At 46.4% G+C, this 16,404-nt stretch overlaps 1 protein-coding gene across 2 annotated transcripts; it reads right to left on the reverse strand.

Annotated features, from left to right (window-relative positions):
- Positions 1 to 11: 11 nt before the first annotated feature.
- On the reverse strand, positions 12 to 15,699 carry LOC124057898 (protein mono-ADP-ribosyltransferase PARP14-like). Of its 2 annotated transcripts, none has more exons than XM_046386552.1 (22): positions 14,848 to 15,699; positions 13,728 to 13,810; positions 12,598 to 12,625; positions 12,268 to 12,336; positions 11,542 to 11,715; positions 10,819 to 10,944; positions 9,942 to 10,043; positions 7,123 to 9,415; positions 6,914 to 6,989; positions 6,206 to 6,442; positions 5,789 to 6,010; positions 5,419 to 5,533; positions 5,061 to 5,210; positions 4,871 to 4,933; positions 4,193 to 4,378; positions 3,204 to 3,407; positions 2,915 to 3,030; positions 2,315 to 2,550; positions 1,947 to 2,218; positions 1,652 to 1,791; positions 1,157 to 1,331; positions 12 to 494 (listed from the first exon to the last, which is right to left on the reverse strand). In XM_046386552.1, the coding sequence occupies exons 1-22, from the start codon at positions 15,029 to 15,031 to the stop codon at positions 211 to 213; spliced, it is 5,535 nt and encodes a 1,844-aa protein (XP_046242508.1). In that variant the 5' UTR covers positions 15,032 to 15,699; the 3' UTR covers positions 12 to 210. The 2 variants fall into 2 exon arrangements, with proteins under 2 accessions (XP_046242508.1, XP_046242507.1); XM_046386551.1 differs by having other exon boundaries at positions 5,061 to 5,213.
- Between the last annotated feature and the right edge of the window lie 705 nt (positions 15,700 to 16,404).

Raw genomic sequence — 16,404 nt, forward strand, 5'->3', positions numbered from 1 at the left:
CTGACGAGATAATTGGTGCACTGTTCCTTTAATAGTTTCAGGTGTCAGATTAAAGACGGTTAATGGATTCATCCTTTTATGTTTTCCAGGAGACTTTAACTGTGAGTGTTCAGAAACTCAAAATGGTGAATATCTGAAATCATCGGATCGGTTTAAACTAAAATAAACCTTAAACACTTCACGGCTGCTGCACAAAGGGCTCCAGGCAGCTCACATGAACGTGATGAGGTACTCTGGGTACGCCTGGATGTCGCTGAAGATGATGAACATGGTCGGGCCGGTGGTGTGGTCGACCACACTGTCATACAGATCTGCGGCGTTCCCAGAGCCCTTCGGGGGAGGGGTGACTATGCCACTTCTTCCCTTGGTGAAGTCGCCCACCAGGACCCTGGCCAGGTACATGCGCTTTTGCCCGCTGGCGTCGGGTTTGGCGTAGCCCTGCGCTGAGTAGACGGGGTCCACGGCGAAGTAAGAGCCGTTACCGTGCATCGCACCTGCAGACAGACAGCAACGAGAACAGGAAACGGTCAGCACTCAGACGGACGAAGCCTTCGCTTTACCAAGAGGAGAACTCATCACAGTAACCCAACGTACTGAACACACACACTTCACTGTCAGCAGCGATTTGAGACTCTTTCTCAGGTGTGCTCAAGCTCACACACATTTCATCTCTGCAATCCCTAAAATAACTGAAATGTAGTTATTAATAATCATTCTAATCTCCTTTATTACCCTCCACACCCTGCAGCAAAACCGCCAGGTTCAGGTGGGAGTAAAGCTTTGAATTAATGTGGATTCTCTGCATCTTCACACCTCAGATTATGTTCTAAACACTCTGAACAGGAGGACGAGAAGCCGGCACAGAGGAGACCAGGAGACCAGGTGGACAGGTAGTCGAGACCACGCAGGTATACTGCCAGGTCAGCTCCTGGTTTCCCCACAGTCTCCGCAGTGGACTCTGGACTGACGTAGCCCCACATCCTCGGACTTTCATTTACATCATAAGAATGAGAGACTGTTGGGCCGGCAAAAACAGGAAGTGTTGAACCCCCTGAAGGTCTGATCCCAGAACGACTCCTGGTCTTATTCCTCCCATGTTTGGCCCCCGACAGGTAAACGTCCCCTTGGTGTTCTGAGTGTGATGGTGTCCGGTTACCGTGTGCTCCTGCGTAGCTGCGGTTGAAGCCTTGTTTGTTGATTAGGTGGATGGAGTTCGCCCCGGTGCCGTGGAAGAGTTGCCTTTCGTTGTTTGTGTGTTTGTTCTTCACCTCCAGATGTTTCTTCATGAGCTGGTAGCTCTGCCACAGCGTCGTGTTTTGGACCCGCTCGATCTGTCAGCACAGACACAGCACAGACACAACCCACATCAACACACAAACTGCACTGACATCCAGCTGCAACCAGACGGAAGGAAACACGAGCTCATCTGCTCCCTCCTGCAGGTCCGGTGGTTCTGATCTCCAGGTACAGGACTTTGTAACTGCACTGCTGTACTTCTACTGCGTACCTCACAGCACCCGAGCCGAGGAGCCGAAACCTTCAGACTTGTGAACTTCCTGAATCCCCTTTCATCATCTCACCTGTACCTGAAACATCGCACACAAACCAACACAGACCTTTGTGCTGACTGATGACCACAGACTGAACATACACTGATGATGGTCGCGGTGAGGCCGGTCTTCGTCAGCTCCTTCTCCACCTCAGTGTATTCCTTGGATCCTGCAGCCACAGGGAACAGCTTGAGGAGGTCGCCTTTCATGTCATCCCAGTGTTTGGGCAGAGCAGCATCATCTGCCAGGAGAATTACACAAGTTTTATTTGTCTATTTTAAGGTAAGACATTTTCACACAACCTGGATCTTATGTTCAGGGTTTGGGCCAACACAACACTTATGATAACAGACAAACACGGGACTTCTGAGAAACTGTGGTGACAAATTAACTCACCCTTCAAGTCTTTTCGGAACAGCTCCACCTGTTTACGTCCGTTTGCTGAAACTGCTCTTCTGAGCTTTACATCAGCGTTGTACGTTTGGTTATGGATCTTTATCTTCACTGCTTGTTTTGTCTCCAGAGCCTCCTCCAGGCTGAGGTTGGTGTGAATGTCAAAGGGCACCACCATCCCGTCGGGGTGCTGAAACTGCCATTCTACCAGCCCACTCACCAGCAAGGCCCTTTTCCTCAAGTTCTCCTTCCTCTCCACCTTCCTGATGATGTCCCTGATGGTGACCAACAAAACAAAAAAATCAAAGGACTATGCTAACATTTGGTCCTCTGGACTGAAGGTTTTCTCCACCGTGAATGAATCTGCTGACCTGACAGTCGACTCAGCGGTGAGGACGTCCCTGGTCAGCCCCTCCAGGTGGATGATGGGCTCCTGGTCCTCCTGTCCTCTGTCCAAACTGATGCGAACCGTCAGGCTCCTCTGCAGGTCCCTCAGCTGGTCCACATCAGCCTGTGTCAGCTGACTGATGTACGGGTCTATGATGGTTTTCTTGGCCTGCTCGGCCACAATCATCTCCTTGATCTTGTTCTTAGCCCGATTCACAGCCTGCAGCGGAGGAGTCACGGTCGTGGTTGTGAACAAACATCATCACACACAAGATGGTCTTCATATTGTCATCATCAACCTCTTTAATTTGTTCTGTAGGTTTTCTTGGATGCCGGGCTGCCAGCCACTACTGATTATTTTCATGACTGATTAGCAGTTATTTTCACAATTAGTCACTTAATAGTTTAAGCTATAAAACTGTGAAAAAAAGCTGCATTACAGATTATTCAGATTGCTGTTTTGTCCCTCCTGCAGTCCAAAAGTTCTTCAAATGATTTCAGCTGGCATGTAAACGTTTGTGCGTGTGAAAGCTGAGATCAAACCAAAGAGCTGAATTATAAGTAGAGAAGGAAAGTGTGCTCACCTTGTCGTTGTCAGCACACAGCTGAAACACTGTGGGTTCAAACTCCTCCCTCTCAAGGACCAGGTTCTCAGCGCCGGGCCGCTCCTCGCCAAACCCCAGCAACGACGTGAAGGTGTCTGAAACGACATGCGACAATCCGGTTTGCTGTGGCTTTGCTTTGGGGGAGCTTCCATGTCGTCCATCTTTGTATTGATGGTGTGAGGTTTGTTGATGGTGTTGCAGAAAAAACAAACCTCTACACAACATGATGCTTTAAAACGTTTACCAGAGAAGAAAACCCCTGAAGTACCTCTGATCCTGGAGAAGATGCTCTTCTCCTCCACCTCCTCTCCCTCTCTCCTCTTCATGCTCTTGTGAAACTCATTCATCATGACCGGCTGGAAGATCAGGATCTTCACAGTGCGAACGCAGCTTGGGTGCTTCTTCCTCACAAACTCCACCACTGCTTCCACCATGGCGTCCGCCACCGCCGACGGGCTGGCCCCTCCCTGACCTGACGGGCAGACGAGGAGTGATGATGATGATGATGATGATGATGATGTGAGGATGGGCAACAGGACTGATGTAGCCTGTCCTGATATTATGTGCTAAACATGTCCAAAATGTGGAAGTACATTTAATCAAGTACTGCAAATTGAAATACCCAAGTACATTTTGAGGTGGTTGTACTTGTAATGCAGTTGAAGTTCATAGGTTTAGAGGGGATGGAAGGAGCTGCTGCCATACTGAAACCCTGTGATCAGACCAGCCATAAGAAATGATGTGTTTAATGTTCAGGCCATAAAGTAAAAGGAAACGTTTGTAAAAAAGGCAAAACTACAAGACGTCATTCTAAAATATAACCAATTTTACCAGAGTGAATTTTAGTGAATTAAAGTCTGGTAGCTTCTGCAGCGGAAGTCAGTGTTTGAGGAAATGAAGTATGTTCAGATTTAATATGTGACTGCTGAAGCGATGCAGACTGTGGAAACTTCTGCAGGTTTCTGGGAGTTTCTGACAGACTGTACCTGCACAGCAGACCAAACACATCCTGTCTGTTCAAACACTGTGACATGAGTGAGTGACAACCAGGAAATCAGTTCCACTGTGAATGGGAACAACATGGCTGCACGGTGAACCAGTGAAATGATAAAATGACATAATGAACAAAGAGGAAATGCTTGAGACACTCGTGTCAGTCCCTTCAGAGGACAACTCACACAGTGAAAATGAAACCAAGCTGTTTTTGTCAGTGATGAAAACCACAGCTGTGTGTTGGTGGTTTCTGTCGGCACAGACCTGTTCCCAGGGCTGGGAAGGACACGGAGCTGAACTTGTTCTCCTCGCACACCTTCAGCACTGCGTAAACCATGTTCTTGATCTTTGCAGGATCGCTCTGACCGACAACGTGGATGATGTTTTTGCTGGGCAGCGACCCGGCCGACGTCAGGATCATCGGACGAGGCTGGTAACCCGGAGACTTCACTACAGAGAGGAACCAAACAATGACAGGGTCTACAGCACTGATTCAGGAGGTCACACTTCACAGTACAGACACGCAGAGGCTTCACGTAGTCCAACAGTGGTCCACTTTGAACAGACAGCTAAACAGAGCTTATTTATTTGGACCGAACCAGAGGGGACAAGAAGAACAGACGATTTTGGTGAGTTTTATTTCGTGTACTTCACCGTTTGCATGAAGTGTGTTTTGTGATGAGTTAATAAGGCAGTTCAGCTCGTCTTGGTTCAGTCAAAGAGAGAAACTTGAGCTCAGATGCATGCTAACTGATATCACATTAGATATCTCTATAACATCTTGGACATAATGTCAACACTGTTGCTTTTTAAAAACAAACAGCACTTTTTAGAGTCCACAGCCTGCCTACCTGCTCCGGGCTTCAACACACCTGAAGATTTTTGCTAAAAGCTAAAGCAGCATGAGGACGTTGTGACGGTCTGAATGTGGAGCTTTCTTACCGATCTGTGAGCACTCCAGCTCGACTGTTAGCCCAGCGCTGGCTAAGATGGCCTTGGACACTCCTGAGAAACAATAACCGACATTAAAGTGTCTCCTTCACCGAGTCACATGTGAATCACAGAAACAGAAATTCTGTCTTTCAAAACACCAACAGTAGATGCTGTGCTGAAGCTGAAGGAGTTTAGTCACCTGATTTAAGGGTAAAGTCCTGATTGGAGGAGTTGATGATGACATCACAGACCTCCCTGGTGATGTCTCCAGACGACACCTCCAGGGTGAGCTGACCCATCTGCATCTGATACACACCGAGGGAGGGGGACAACACCTGGCTGAAGGAGGAGGCTGACACACACACACACACACACACACACACAGGGGATGTGACCATGTCTTTTACCTGAGCCAAACACTGAGAGCCTGCAGGTTACATCCAATGGTCAATTTCTAAAATAAATTTTGGTCTGACTCTTCATTTTCCCTGAGCTCGGTGTTCCGTGTTCTCTCTTTAGTGCACAGAGGTAAAGGTTTAAAAGAGAAGTGTTCTCACCTGAGGACTGTTGTGATTGGCTGAGTGATTGCCCAACGGGTGAATCGTTAAATTCCTGTGCTTCCTGTTGGATGTTTCTCTGGGCAGACTGGCTGCCGAACTCCCTGGTGAAACACTGACAAACACATTGGCAGGTAATGCTAATGCAGGAGGTTGACTTTGGTGCTCAGAACGAGCCTTTACAGAAGAACCAGGAATATCACGTTGTCAAATCCGTCCCCTGTGCTACCCACAATGCAATTTGACCATTTTTGGCCAACATGGCCTGCAGCGGAGATAAGTCTGGTCAGATCAGTTCTCTCTAACACCACATTGTTGTTTAAAAGGTTAGCTCCTATAAGCACATCCGGAAGCCGACAATGAAACTCACATCTATAGTTTGGCTGTCACTCGGGTGGATGACGATGACCACCTCCCTCAGGTGGTGAGAACTTCTCCTGCGGCTGAACAAGTGGACCTCCTTCAGCAGGACTCTGGACACAACGTCTCTGGGGAAGCTCAGGTTCCCTGTACCGATGGCCGGGAAACACAGGGATGTCACCTGGCGCTGCTCAGCCTCCCCCAGACAGTATCTGATGATGGATATTAACTCCTGGGACAAAAAGACAACACACAGAACATTAAGAGTAAACAAGCTGTGCACTGGCTGGTAGTGTGGCCTTCTGGGAAATGCTGTTCGTTTACAGCCTCTAAAGATAATAAGTGTAGATCGTCTTTCACAGCAAACCAATGAGTTGAACACATTTTCAGAGGAGTATTTCAGCCTGTCTGAATGCTCGTCACTCACCTCCTCCGCCTGGCCCTGTCCATTGTCCCAAAAAGGACACACAGCGTGAAAGACCTTCTGACACTTGAGGTTGAAGCCGTCTGTAATGATGACGTCGCCGTAATTCAGCATAGCCACCCCGGCTTCTGACCGAACAGCAGCCTGCAGGCTGGGCCCGGCAGCCTGCAGGATCGCTTTGGAAACAGCTCCCTGGTTCAGGTTCATGTTCTCTGAGATGGTGTTGACGATGACAGCAGTCTGAGGGACAGGAAGAAACAAACTATAAGACGGAAGACTGTGAAAGATGCAAAAAGAAAAAGATGCAAACCATATTGAAGTGTGGTACGTCATACTTCACAAATACTAAGGAGACTTAAGTGGCACCTTGCAGACTGCAGTGTCTGGATGGTTGAGTGAATGTCTGATTGTCTGACATTGCAGTGCTCAACAGAATTAAGGAGCCCTTCATGTGAAAAACAGTTTGGGAACTGAAACTTAATTCAGAGAAAAATGTATTTCTTGCTGTTTGTGTCAACTTGCATTATTTGCTATTAACACAAAATGACACAAACTTTGTCAAAAGAAAAAAAACATAATTTATGTCATGTAGTGGACACAAACCATCTGCTTCTGTCAGAATCATATATTAACAGTTGAGAGGGAAAGATCCATCACAAACTGTCACTGAAATGATACTTTTAAAACCCCTTGCACAGGGTCTGAGCTCACAGTCTGGTCCTGGATGTTTCCCTTCCAGAGAACAATCTTCAGACCCTCAGCTGTGGTCCGCTCCACCCTTCCTGGCCTACAACCAATCAAAGAATAGGACTGATGTCATCACAGTGAAGATTAGAGATGCTACTGTGCACTTAAATACAAATTATACGGCAGAAGACGAAAGAAAATTAAGACAAGAAAAACAAGACAAAGAAGCTCACCCTCCATGCCTTCCAGGCCTGTTGTGTCCCCTGGAGCTCTGACCTCCTCTGTTACCCTGCCAGCCCCCTTGAGATCCAGCCCCTGTCCAGTCTTCCCATCCTCCTCGTTGTCCTCCTCCTCTTTCACCAAAACGACGGCCTCTGGACTGCTGTGGTTCTGTCATAACAGGTCCAAGGTCCATGAACTCTCTGTTGACAGCTGTGGCCAGGACTGTCACTGTGTTAATGTTATTGTCCACCAGGTGAATCTCAGTCAGGGATCTTCCTGGACTGCCGCAGTACTCTCGCACTGCCTGGGCTATGGTGTCAGCACAGAGGTCAACAGGAAAACCAAAGACACCCGAGCTGATCGCTGGCAGTGCAATGGTGGCACAGCCGACGCTTTCTGCTTTTCTCAGACTTTCTTTAACAGCCTGCTTCAGGTACGACACTGCAGTCATCTTGTCATAGTCAGAAAACCGCGGACCGACGGCGTGCACGACGTACTTGCAAGGCAGGTTGCATGCACCTGTGACGATGGCGTTACCCGGGCGCAGTTTTCCATGTCTGGCAATGTAGTCGTTGCTGATTTTCTGCAGCTCTGGTCCTGCAGCTTTGAGCAGCGCCATAGCCAACCCGCCAATGTGCTGTAATTCCTCATTAGCTGCATTGACCACTGCGTCGACACTAAAGCTACAGATGTCTGCCTTACTAACCGACACCAGAACTCCACTGGTTGTCTGCACTTTGCAATAACAATGACCACTTCCTTCCTCACAATTCTCTTCCTCCTCTTCCTCTTGGTTCTCTGGACGAAGCACCACCACACAACTGAACTCCGACATTATTGTAGACAGAAGCAGGCTTCCATGGGAGAGGAAGTACTTCTTCGCTCCTGGCTTGTCCACAATTAAGGTGTCAGTGATGAGAGCCCTGGTCAGTTCCTGAAAGCATGATTTGGCTTTCTGGACATGAAGACGAGCTCCAGTGATTGTGATTTTTGGTCTCTCCTCATGAAAATTGATTGTCACATTGTTATCTTTGGCTTTACTGGACCAATCCTGCGATTTTGTCTTCATAATAAACTTAACAACAGCGCAGGACTCAACACGAATGGTTTCTTGAACTTGTGAGTAGTTCACAATAAATTCCTTCAGACTGCGACTGACCTCTTTCACAGGATTCAGGAAGCCTGCCACCGTTATTTTGTTTCTACTCTCTGGGTGAATGTAAATGACCACTGTTTGCTTCTTTAAGGAGTTGTAGGTGTCCAACAGCTGCTGGTTCAGGCCTGCCCAGTTGTGAAGTTTCAGGACTCCTTCGTCTTCTATGTCCAGGGTCTGCAGTGACAAAGCTGTCTTCATCTTACTCTCTGCATCAGCGAGGACACTGTCAGAACTCCCCAACAGCAAGGCTCCTTGGTTCTCAATGCTGTAAATGGCACTGATGCCTTGGGACGTGAACAGGTCGTGTGACATGTCCATAGGATCCACTGTCCTAAGAAAGCGTAAAAGACCTGGAGGTAGATCAATCCGTTTTCTACTCATACGCACATTCTTCTCCAAGATCCATGCCTTAGTCTGGAAAACTTCCGCAGGGAGTCCTGTAATGGTTAACTTGTGGGTGCCCTCATTGTAGGAGAGCTTCATGTCAGGAGAAATGTCTTGTGCAGCTTTCAGCAGCCCTTCGTGCTTCAGGATGCAGAACATTGCAGGCGACAGAATCATTTCCTCAGAGACACTATTTGTTTTCCGTTTAATCTCATTTGTGGCTTTAAGAACAATGTTCTCCACAGGGGCCTTGATTTGTTTTGTATCGTCAGCTCGGCCAGCCACGGTCAGAATACCCCTGGATGTATCCATTAACAGGACAGCATCTTCTTTGACAACTGAACGGACGTCTTCCTCAGCAGCTTTCCATGCAGCTGCATCTGCTGTACACTCAAAGGCCTCGTACTGAGACATCAGTTGACAGAAGGCCTCCTGGGCGGTACGCATCCACATATCTACGTGTTTTGCGGTCAGGCCTTTCTGCCTCAAAAAGCTCGGGAGAGGACTGAGTTTCACCACGGGGCTGTCCAAGTTCACACTGCAGAAGTATGGATGCATCTGATCGTTGATGCTTTTTAACGATTTCTTCATCAGGAGAAACTTCCAGACAGCGTGGTGAACTCTCTCTGTGAAGGGCTCAGGCATCTTCCACATTGGTCGCTCTTTGCCATACAAGGCGGAGCCCAGGGACTTGTAGTACGGATACACCTTGATAGGGATGGACCGCATCTCATAGTCTTGTTTCATGTTAATGCTTTCCACAACTGCAGTAATACAGGAAATGAAAAAAGAAAACTCTGTTTAGTGGATTAGTCATCTCAGTTATGGGATGCGCTATATGGCCAAAAGTATGTGCACGTCTTTGTTCTTACATTTGCTTTTGGTTTGGGTTGACTTTCCTGAGTAGTTAAAAAAATAAATAAATAAATCTTACTCCTGCAACTTAGTAACTTCATCCAACTTTCTATCAGTCTTTGTGTTTGTCCCTTTCCTGTTTTAACATGGCAGAGCCCCCACACTCAAACAGGGAATCTGCATCAGCAGTGGCTGAAAACTACGGGGGCCACTAGAGGTACAAAGAGGTACAGACAAGACAGGGTGGGGCTAGCTGGTTAGCTTCAACTTTAGTAGATAACACCGAAGCATCTCTGACATAATGTCAACAATTTCAACAGTTTCTTCACATTTTGTTAATGTTTTTTTAATGTTTTAAACTAAAATTATGGCCATGTCTTGCAAACTGCATGTTTGACATAAGCATAACATCAGTAGCAAAGGTGAATGAAAAACCTTTGGGGTCACTGAAAGTGACAATGGCCGCCTGTTCATCTGGGATCATGATGACATTGTCCGGCAGAGCCCAGTTCTTCTCAAAATACAGCTCCAACATGTCTGGAAAGGAATCGGAAATTCAGAATTTTTAACCACAGCAGAACAAATGCTGCAGAAAACCTGTGACATTTTCACTGCGGACAAACAGCGAATTCAGTTTCAATGTCAGATTGTGTCAGATTTCAGCTCACGTTCTTTCCTCACAAACTCTGATTTTACATTTGGCCTCTGTGGAAAATCTGCAGACCTCAAAAGTTTCATTGGGACTTTTTTCTTAGTCGAAAGTAGTTTCAAGGATAATTAGTTAAGTGAGTTCGACAGTGATCCAGATTAATGCAGTGAGTGGTGATCGTGGAATGAGGTTTTGCTATATAAATGTATCATGTACAGCTTGGATAAATGTAATTTTTCAACACTTTTACAAGTACAGTTGAAGAATTTCATGTTGTTTTAAAATCACTACTTTAAAATAATATTGATTTTTCCTGTGGATTTCTTGGCAGTTAATTAAATTTGATTTTAACTGCATCATTGGAGGAAATTAATTGTATATTGATGGTTATTCTAATTTTCTGAGTGTACCTCCTTATTATTCAGATTCTGTGGCTGCAGAACAGCAATTCTTTGAGGTGATAAAACACATTGAACATGTTCTGAAAGTAAAAATGTTTTTTAAACTCAGTAACTAAAAATTCAGATCGAAACCCTGATAATGTGAAATATGGAGAACAAAACAAAATATCTATCTGAATTTCACATTCGCAGCTCCAGGTTTAAGGTCATATTGGCCCCACTGAACCTCCTCTACAACCAGACCAGCTAACACTTTGTGTACCTTTAACCACAGTCGGAGGAAGACTCTCCACTCGGACGCTCTTCGCAGCCTCCAGCGGGCGAACGGTCAGTCTGTGTTTCTGCAGTTTCCGGTTGGACTGACTCAGAGTGAGGAACTTCTCCACATCTGCAAAATGCCTTCACATTACACCTTAAAAATGCACTTAGAGATTGGTCACTTAACCTGTAAAATATCTGATATAGTGCATCATCATAAAGTATGAAGTGTAAAACACAAACTAGGGCTGTAATGAATACTGTTTTCTAGCCTTCAAAGCTTCAGTGAAATCAAACTAATCAATAATCAGTGCACTGGTGAGGATTGCAGTTTTTATCTGTCCTCCTGATAAATCCTGAGCTCCATCAGAGCTGTCCTTCTCACCAGATAAAAGCTTCCTTCATCCTGTTAGGTTTATAATTGCAGCTTTAGGTTTTGCTGTTTAAATGTGCCAGAATATTTGCTGCACACGTGTGTGGGTTTAATTAAACACCAGAGAGAAGTTCAGGTTTTCACTCTTTTTCTGTCTGTGGCTGACACAACATCTCTTAGGTCGACTTTTGACTAATAACGCAGCTCCACGTCTGCAGCAGAAAACCGTTTGTTTTAGACTGAACCATCTCCGATCTGGTCTGGTCTCAGTACAGTAAAAGACGTGGTCTGGACCAGCTGGTCCTCACTGTGGTCATTTGAGGATTTTTACTGCAGTCTTGTGTCTTTTCCCACCTGCAGGATTGTTGAAGGTGATCACAGCTCTGTTGGCCTCCCAGATGATCTCCAGACTGTAGCCGCTGTCATCCAAACCCAAGATGTTCTCCACCATCATGGACAGCAGGTCCACAGACATGTCGTCCATGATGTTGTCCAACACCACAGCGACACTCGGAACAGAGTCTGACTCTGAGAGGACACGAACAAGAACCTGATTAACCTCTCAACATTATTGTTTCTCATTTTATTTCACATATATTTGTCGTGTATGTAAGAAATGTAAAAATACAAAAAGTTAGAGACAGAGAGAAAAGGGTTTATTTCACAGGTCTGAGAAAAACATGTAATTTTAGGTTAACTCTAAATGTTCAGTTATTACAGTTCATAGTGAAACTAAGTAAACACTGACTCGTGTACAGCAGTGCCACATTAATAATAACAATAACAATGATGATGATGACTTTATTTGTATGGTGCTTTTCGAGCAGAACACTTTAAAGACAATGAACAAACATCAATAACAAGTAGAGTGTTTGACAACAGTTTGACCTTTTTAAATTCAAAGACATTTTTAGGAACCTGACTATGTCTGCTGATGAAGGCACTGAGGTGTGTCTGAAAGCTATGGAAAAGACACATTAAGTGGAAGTTCTGATGAGAATTTTGTGGTCAAATTCTCAGAAAACTATGAGGAATTTCTGACCAACTTGCTGTCATTTTACTGTATAATCTCGTTTTTACCTTCTGTGGTCTCCGCAGAATCTCCAGCTTCAACTTCTGACTTTGGAGTCTTTGAATGAGCTGACGAATCTGCGGATCAAGAACATCAGGTTCGTGCAGTTTGGATTAATAATGTGCACTTCTGAACACAATGAAACACAGGAGAGAAGGTTCAGTGTTCAAGGAACCAGAAATAAAACAGCGCGACTGAGCAACAACGTGAAGCTGAATTATCTCCGATGGGCTCGTTCAGTAGTACAAGTCAGTTCTTGCAGGCTTAATGCGAGAAACGTTGTGTTTGTGAGTAGTTTTTAAGCCACAGACTGAAAGCAGACGGAGAAGCAGGTTTACCTGAGAGCTCGTCGCTGCTCGCTGGGCTCTGAGGGGAGGAAAACAAAAACCAGACTTTAATCACACAAGATGAGAAAAGATTTATAAAATCTCTTTCACGTGCAAATCGTAAACTGCTGCAGTTCACAAAGTCAACGATTTTTGTGCCTCACGGGTTAATAAAGCAGGTACAGCTTCACCTGCTTATGAGGTGCGTGTACAACAAATACAGCAGCTTTACTTTAGTTGTTATCATCACAAGAAGAAGTTGATGTGAGACGAACGCTTCAGACCTGCACACACACATCAGCCAATGATTTTCATTTCAGTTTATAAGCCTGAAGAACCTGCATATCAGCGATCAAGAAGAACATCAGTGACTGTCTGGTGACTTTCACAACCTCACTTTGTGTGGACAGAAGATCAAAACGAGGCAAAGTCACACTGAAGGCTGGAGTCACTTTGATCGTTTGGCTTCAGTTAAGAGACAAAGACAGACAACACGCTGAAGCGCTTCACTGGACGGACAGCAAAAGTCTCTCGTTTCCTCTTCTATGTTTTATTTGTTTTAAGCTGCTGATGTGCAAAAGTCAGTCAGGTTACTCATGAAACACACCCAGTCAGTCGGAGTGTTAAAGTCCAACTTCCTGCTGCCTTCACACATCCAGGAAGAAGAAACCTGAACTCAGCGGCTGACTGACGCTCACCCACTGTGGGCAGCAGCAGGAATCACTTTTGGACACAACACAGCAGTGGAAATGCAGTCCCGCTCCGGTTTCTGTCTTTACAGCCGCCAAATGAGCAGACACACTCGGCAGCACATCCAGTCGCCTCACTTGTGTTTTCCATCAGGTCAGAACTGAAGGAAAACCTGATGAGTCACTTTACAGCCAACAACACGTTCAGTGGAGGCTTACGCTCATTAGACTGTGAGATGGGATCAAAAGGTCCAGTAAAGCTCGTGAGTGGACCTTGAGTCAAGACTATTCAGTCAAAATGTTTTTCCCAGAGTGCACGGTGAGCTTTGAGATGTGTGCTGCTGCAAATCAAGAGTTAAACAACAGCTTTCAGTAAATCAAAAAGTCCTGAAGATAAAGACCAGCAGAACTACAAATCCCACAGTGACGCATCAGATGATGACAACATCTTACCGATCCAGGAACCAGACGCAGCCTGATGGTTTGACTGTCCAGGATGAGTTCATGGTTGTCCCTGGCGAGGACTCTCTGTCTCACTGGAATCACAAGAAACACTTGAGTCATCAGCAGCTTCAGCAGAAAACACACTTCCTGGACTGTGGATGATTTCAGACGAGTGTTTCCTGTTTAGGCTGAGTGGATGTTCTCAGCAGCTGATCACAGCTCAGATGTTCAGACTGAAGCCATCAGCTGATTAGCTTAGCACAAACACAAACAGGGTGAACCTGCTAGCTTGGCTCTCTCTGAAGCTGATGGACGATTTCCTGGCTGGCCAGTCTTTTTCATTTACGCACTATCAACTCCAAAATATGTCAGCATGTGGTCACAGTCACAGCTTGTAGTTTGTGTACTTTTCCTCCAGTACTGCAGGTAAAGTATTCAGGCTCAGTCACAGCTTGTACTTTGTGTACTTTTCCTCCAGTACTGCAGGTAAAGTATTCAGGCTCAGTCACAGCTTGTACTTTGTGTACTTTTCCTCCAGTACTGCAGGTAAAGTTTCCTACACTGCGTTTACATTTAATTCTGACTGACTGGACTCGTCGGGGGACCCAAACATGAAGAACCACGTCGTCCCTCCTGCTGTTTGAATGATCCGAACTCAAAGTGTGATGCTGCGTCACTGAGTTAGTCAGAACACGTGACCCACCTGAGAGGTCAGCTGCTGTGACTCACCGTCTTATCGGCACAGGTGAGCAGCGGCGCAGCTCGTCAGCAGGCGCGGCAGGCAACTGCTAGGGGCCCCGAGCTGCTAGGGGCCCCTGAGACTCGGGGCCTGAGGGCTGTTTTCACCAAGATGTTAATAATTATAACATATTGGTGATGAACACTGGTCAGAAGGACCCAGCAGACTCTAGAATCACCTCTGCAGGTGAGGTGCATGCTGGGAAATCAGCTTCAGACGGTTTGTTAACTAAGATGAATGACGAATCAAACGCCTTTGGGGGTTTGTGTTGATGACTACATCCGGTTTCACCGAACTGCGCTGATGTTGCAGTGAGCTCGCGGGCTTCTTTTCTCGTTTCTGTGTCACGGTCTCAGTTTAAATCCGTTAAAATCCCGAGCCGACACTCACCCTCCTCCGCCCTGAAGAACACGGCGGCCCTCGGGGCTCCGTCCTCCACCTCCACCCGACACTCTCCTCCACTCGACTTCTTCTTACTCCCGAAGTAAAGCTGCAGTTTGTTCTTCAGGGTTTTGGACTGATCCGGACTCCAGTCCCCCTCCACGGTCACCGGCGGACACTCGGCCTCGTCCATCCTGCCGTCCGGTACGAAGACACCGACAGACTGACGCACCGAGCGGCGGCGCTTCCGGCTGCTTTCACTTTCGTTTCTCCACAAAGTGACGGGGAAACAGAAGTGAACTCACAGACTGAGTGACCCGGCAGCAGGTTCAAAACACACACACACACACTGCTGTGTGTGTGTGGTTGCTAGGTGATAATTAGCTGTTGATTAATGTTAAATTCATCTTCATTTACATTAAAAGATTGTTTTCGGGGGCAGTCAAAGCTTCAGCGACTGAAGACAAAATGTAGCTCATAACACAAACTTAGAACATGGATGAGAAAGCTGTACGTTTCCATGACAACTGAACAATCTCCACCTGCTCAGGAGGATCACGTGACGGGGTGGAAAGGCCCCCCCTGTGTTGTGGCCCTGTGCAGGGGGGATGTGCTCAGAGCCACACCTGAGCTCATCAGCAGCACAGGCTCACCTGAACCCTCAGCTTCTGTCTCCTGCCTTACAAGTCTGGTTCGCTTGTCACCTCGCCGACCTCGGGGTCATCTGGATTGATCCCACGTGGATCCTAATGGGAAATGAGTGTGTGGGCTCAGAACGGGAAGCACAGTTGGGGTTCTTTTGGGTTTCCCCATACAGTCAGTTCTGTATAGGATCCAATAATGAGCCATGAGACCAGCTACACCAGGAGCTATGAAGACGCACATGTGCATCAGTCGTGGAAGCAGAGGAAGTCAAGTTGTCAGCTTCCTGTTTCAGACTGCAGGGACTTTGCAAAAACAACAAATGATGGCCTTCTTAGCGGGAGGGAGTCCTGTCAAAGGCCTGACCCTCGTTTCTAGAGGAACGTGTTTTTGAGGAACTCTTAATATGGCGTCTTGTAAACATGATGTACATGATTGTGTTATTAATTACCTCTGATGAAACTTTATTGTCCTTTAGCTTCCCATTTTAAAGGCATATTAACACGTATCCACCCTGAAACAGCTTTTCTGTGTGTGACCTCGAGGTCTGCGCTGGTTTTTCATACATTATTTCAGGCCAGTTGGAGGAGTTAAACCAGCAACCTTCTGCCTTTGTGTAATTGTTGCTGCTGTTTTCACTGTATTGTGTGCAGTCTGGGTTTGCAGACAGAAACCCTGCAGAACTGACTGTAGTTACTGTGTGTAGTTGGAGCCTCAGCTGAGCTTGTCTGTCGGAGACGTAACTCCTCTCTGTTAGCCGTCACGCAAACATGAGATGCTGAAGGGCCTCGTGGATTTGAACCTTGTGTAGCTGTGGGATCACAGCTGATGTGCAGTCATTAGCAGAGCAGAAGATGTAAACTCTTGAGCTGCTCCAACAGAAAAAGATGAGTTTGATGTGATCTGGTGCCAAGTGAATAAATT

This window comes from Scatophagus argus, chromosome 4, assembly GCF_020382885.2.
Source record: "Scatophagus argus isolate fScaArg1 chromosome 4, fScaArg1.pri, whole genome shotgun sequence".
Classification (NCBI taxonomy): Eukaryota; Metazoa; Chordata; class Actinopteri; family Scatophagidae; genus Scatophagus; species Scatophagus argus.

What these genes read in the sequence shown, in the direction of transcription:
- LOC124057898 (XM_046386551.1), bottom strand. Translation starts at nt 15,031, where the DNA reads ATGGACGAGGCCGAGTGTCCGCCGGTGACCGTGGAGGGGGACTGGAGT. An exon ending in GTTCTTCAGGGCGGAGGAGG is followed by an intron (nt 13,811 to 14,847) that starts GTGAGTGTCGGC and finishes TTGTGATTCCAG; the next exon opens with TGAGACAGAGAGTCCTCGCC. An exon ending in AGGCCTGGAAGGCATGGAGG is followed by an intron (nt 6,990 to 7,122) that starts GTGAGCTTCTTT and finishes GATTGGTTGTAG; the next exon opens with GCCAGGAAGGGTGGAGCGGA.